The sequence below is a fragment of the Papio anubis genome, unplaced genomic scaffold, assembly GCF_008728515.1.
Source record: "Papio anubis isolate 15944 unplaced genomic scaffold, Panubis1.0 scaffold162, whole genome shotgun sequence".
NCBI lineage: Eukaryota > Metazoa > Chordata > Mammalia > Primates > Cercopithecidae > Papio > Papio anubis.
In genome coordinates, this window is record NW_022161602.1 from 62,988 (window position 1) to 67,087 (window position 4,100).

Below are 4,100 nucleotides of genomic sequence, written 5' to 3' on the forward strand. Positions count from 1 at the left end.
ATGGCCAAGAGCTCCCTGAGAAGACAGTTTCCTTCTTGGTGAGGCAGAGGAAGGCCCAAGAATACACAAAGACAGGAGAGTGGAAAGGCCGGCCAGGCTGGAGATACTGAAAGAGACTCCAGATGAGGATAGGGGCTGGCCCGAAAGCCCAGCCAGACTCCGGCCTGCAGGAGGGGGCGTGGGACGGGGGCGGAGCTGTTGGCGATGACAACAGCCCCACGTGACCGGCCAACACTGAGTCTCATCTGGCTCTGTCGTCAGAGCCATCGTCGCTCGTTCCCTTCTCGGTGGCGGTACCTGCTCCCGGTGGCCCCGAGGACGTGCGGGCCAGGGGCGGCCCGGAAAGTAGGAAGCGGAGGGGGAGCAGGTAAGGCATCCGGAGTGGGGTCCCTGGAGTTGGTGTTGGGGAGCGGCTCCGGCCTGCAGAGGCCCCACCCCGGGGGAGCCACGCGAAGACGCAGTCGGTCCGCGATGCAGCCCCCGGGCCCAGCCGCGGGCCCGCGAGCCTTCGTTGAGCGGAGAGGTGCCCGTCCCCGCGGGAGCCGGCGGTCCTGAGGCTACGACCGTTCGGAAACACCTGCCTCCGCCACCAGCGCAAGCTTTTCCGACACCCCTGCCCCGCCCTTCTTGGTGCAGAAAATGGTGGTCAGCTTGCGGGCGGGGTGACTGAGGCGGGGGGCGAGGGCTGCACCGAGGGCCCGGGCCCGGGCCCGGTGCGGGGCGGGGAAGGGGCCGGATGGCGGTGGGTCCTAGCTAGCGTTCCGCTGCAGCAGCCTCCACTTCCCCAACCCCGGCCGTCTGCAGGTCTGCGAGGCTAAGTGTCGCGGCGGCGCACCTCGCGTCGAGAATCGGGAGGAGGAGGAGACTGCAAGGATAGGCCCAGGTCGGTGCGAGCGACAGTGGTGAGGCGGGGGCCGGAACGTGAGGAAAGCCCAGTCTGAGACCCCAATCCATGCCTTCACCCTCGACTCCTTCTACTGCATGCAACCCTCCCCTTCCCACACCCCATCCTCGTCCTCCATTTTACTGCCTGCAGAAGCATGGAGATGGATCTACAGGGAAAATGGTGGGCTTTGTGGGAGGGAGGGGCTCGGATTGGGGGCACCCCACAGGGCCCACGGGCTTCTCAGGTGGAAAAAAATGAAATGTTAAAGAGTATAAAGTCAAGTCCATGGCTCTGAATTTTAAAAGGTGCCTAGTAGGGCCTCTGTCCTCAGTGCTTATCAGTCCACAAATTCAGCTCATTTTCTCTCTCTTGTCTCCTAGGAGTAATGGAGTCCAAAGAGGAACTAGCGGCAAACAATCTCAACGGGAAAAATGCCCAACAAGAAAACGATGGAGGGGAGCAGGCCCCCATGCCGAATGAAGAAGAATCCCGCCATTTGGGAGGGGGTGAAGGCCAGAAGCCTGGAGGAAATATCAGGCGGGGGCGAGTTAGGCGACTTGTCCCTAATTTTCGATGGGCCATACCTAATAGGCATATTGAGCACAATGAAGCGAGAGATGATGTAGAAAGGTTTGTAGGGCAGATGATGGAAATCAAGAGAAAGACTAGGGAACAGCAGATGAGGCACTATATGCGCTTCCAAACTCCTGAACCTGACAACCATTATGACTTTTGCCTCATACCTTGAATCCTAAAAGTTTTTGCTGAGGTTAATGTGAACACTGCTTTACAAGCTTGTATTTTTGTGATTTACTTTTTCTGTAAGCCTTTTGGTGTTTCCACTTAACCAGTTTCTAATGGAAATTAAAATTCTAATTGTATATTATTTTGTCTCAGCCAAAAAGTTACTGTCAGCATGGCAATTCACCCATTTTAGGAAAAATACTCTTTTCATAATATGAAATGCATAAAGCAGTTCAAAAAGCAGTCTGTATTCCATCATCTTCCTCTTTCATTCCAATCCTTATTTTTTGTAAATACTACTTTTCCTCCTCCGGCTACCTGGACTCAAAATCTCAGTTGTCTTTGACAGTTTTTTTCTTGTCCCTGACCAAAAAAGAATGATCATACCCATAATTCAATGTTTGATATTTTAAGAATGTATGTTCTAGTGTTTTTCAGAGTGAGTCTACCATCTGTATAAAAACACCTTGGGGGCAGGGGCATTTAAGAATGTGGGACCTATCGTCCAGACTTACAGAGTGGGGCTCCAGAATCTCCATTTTTAGCAAACTCTAAGTAATTCTGATGTGTACCAAAATCAGTGCCACCGGTGTGTGTGTATGTAACTATGTATGTGTGTGTGTATATATAACGTGTCATAACCGTAAACAATAAAGAATATCAAGATGAATCTCTCTGACTTTGGTGGGCAAGTAATTAAAACTGTATGAGACCTTAAAATAGACTGATGATTATAGGAGCGGTAGGGACAGTGGCAAAATTATTCACTGTGCAGAACAAAACATGCCTGAAGGTCACAGCCTGAGAAACTCAGAATTCATCACCCCTGTCAGCAGTTTCACAGCCAGGATCTCATTTTATCCTTAGAATAACCTATAAAATCAGTATTGTTATCCCACTTTTACAGATGAGGTCACTGGGTCTTAGAGATGTTAAGTACCAAGGCTAACCTCTGCTTGGGGTGGGGGAATCCAGCCTGGGCCATTTTCTATTGGACCTTACCATCTGGAGATGGAGAATATTTCACTTTTGTAATTTGATGACAGGCTGAGGATGGTAAAAGAGACTCAACAAGAAGGGGGCTGTTTTTCTATACATTGTTTTTCTACATCTCAAATACAGACACTTTAATTTTTAGAATATTGAGGGATAAAAAAAATAAGACCCTCCAGTGTTGTTCAAAGTTAGGATTGCCACTCTATGGCTCTTGAAATCAGTTTTGTGGGTTACAACAAGCAATTTTTTAAAAAGAGAACAAAACTCATCCTGTCACCCGTGAGTAGTGTTAAGAATTGTTTTTGAGAAAATAGTGTGTTCTATGTAGTAAATATTGCCACCTTTAAGATGTATTTCTAACTAGGTCACAGTGAAAAAAAAGAAAAAGAATGAAAATCACTTATTTGGTGCAAACTTGGTTTCACAAGTGAGGAATTGTAAAGAAAGCGATTATTCCTAAGGCCACACAGCCAATTAGTGAAAGACCTGTAACCACCCACCAAGCCACAGTGCTTCAGGATGCTTGTCTTCTCACCACATTGCCTCCACAAAAAATTATTTGGAAATTTTTGCAGTATGTGCTGATTCCCAGTCAGTGTAAATGGAAAAGCATATACAACTTATGCAAAAATCACTTTATTTGAAGTTCACACTATTTAGTCATCAGAATTCCTGCATGTTCAACTGAGAACCACATTCAAGGGAAACTGTGCCTCAGATAATTTTGGAGCTGGAGTGATCTTTCATCTGTCTAGAGGAAGAGGATGATATAGAGTCTGATTTGAAAATGCACAGTGGTGAACTCAGGCACTTCAAAAAGGTGCCTGACTGAGTAGCTGACTGAGTAGAGTCCATGAATGATCTTTTGGTTCCTCTGAAAATGAGTACTGTGCCTTCTGGCAACCACCAATTGTGGATTTCCCAAAGTAGCCTCAATCTCCCTCCCTCACAATAAAAGCTAGCTCTGGGGGCGTGAGATCAGAATATGATTAGTTGAAAGAAAGCTGAAGCCTCCTCACTGGGGTTTTTGAGGGAGGATGAGGAATAAGGACAGACTTTCTGGAAGAAATAAGTGTTAATGCTTGGGTTCAGAATATGGTTTTTGAAGTACCAAAATGAACCCTGTCTCCTTGGTGTTTCTGGGAGAGTGGGATGATAAGGACAGAATTTTCTGGAAATGGTAAAGGTCAGAGAACAGGGTCACAATGTAATTGGTTGAAGGAGAACTAAAGACTGCTATCCTGGGAGTTTCTGTGATGGTAGGCGACGAGCACAAAACTTTAGAGGACATAAACTTCAGTGACCAGAACATGATCAGAACATGATTGTTTGAAGAACTGAAGAAAACTCCCTTACCTCTGTGTTGCTGCAAGGGTGGAGGAGTAAAGAGAGAACTTTCTAGAAAAAGAGGGGGCTGGATCAGAAGGTGACTGAAGAACAGAGCTATCACAGTGAACACATTTATACATCCCAT

The 4,100-nt window shown here is 47.4% G+C and overlaps 1 protein-coding gene across 2 annotated transcripts; it reads left to right on the top strand.

Annotated features, from left to right (window-relative positions):
* The first annotated feature begins 225 nt into the window (after positions 1 to 225).
* On the top strand, positions 226 to 2,309 carry BEX4 (brain expressed X-linked 4). 2 transcript variants are annotated; one of them, XM_009198018.4, is made up of 3 exons: positions 259 to 367; positions 805 to 883; positions 1,267 to 2,309. In XM_009198018.4, the coding sequence occupies exon 3, from the start codon at positions 1,272 to 1,274 to the stop codon at positions 1,632 to 1,634; it is 363 nt and encodes a 120-aa protein (XP_009196282.1). In that variant the 5' UTR covers positions 259 to 367; positions 805 to 883; positions 1,267 to 1,271; the 3' UTR covers positions 1,635 to 2,309. The 2 variants fall into 2 exon arrangements, with proteins under 2 accessions (XP_021788170.1, XP_009196282.1); XM_021932478.2 differs by lacking the exon at positions 805 to 883 and having other exon boundaries at positions 226 to 367.
* Positions 2,310 to 4,100: the final 1,791 nt, after the last annotated feature.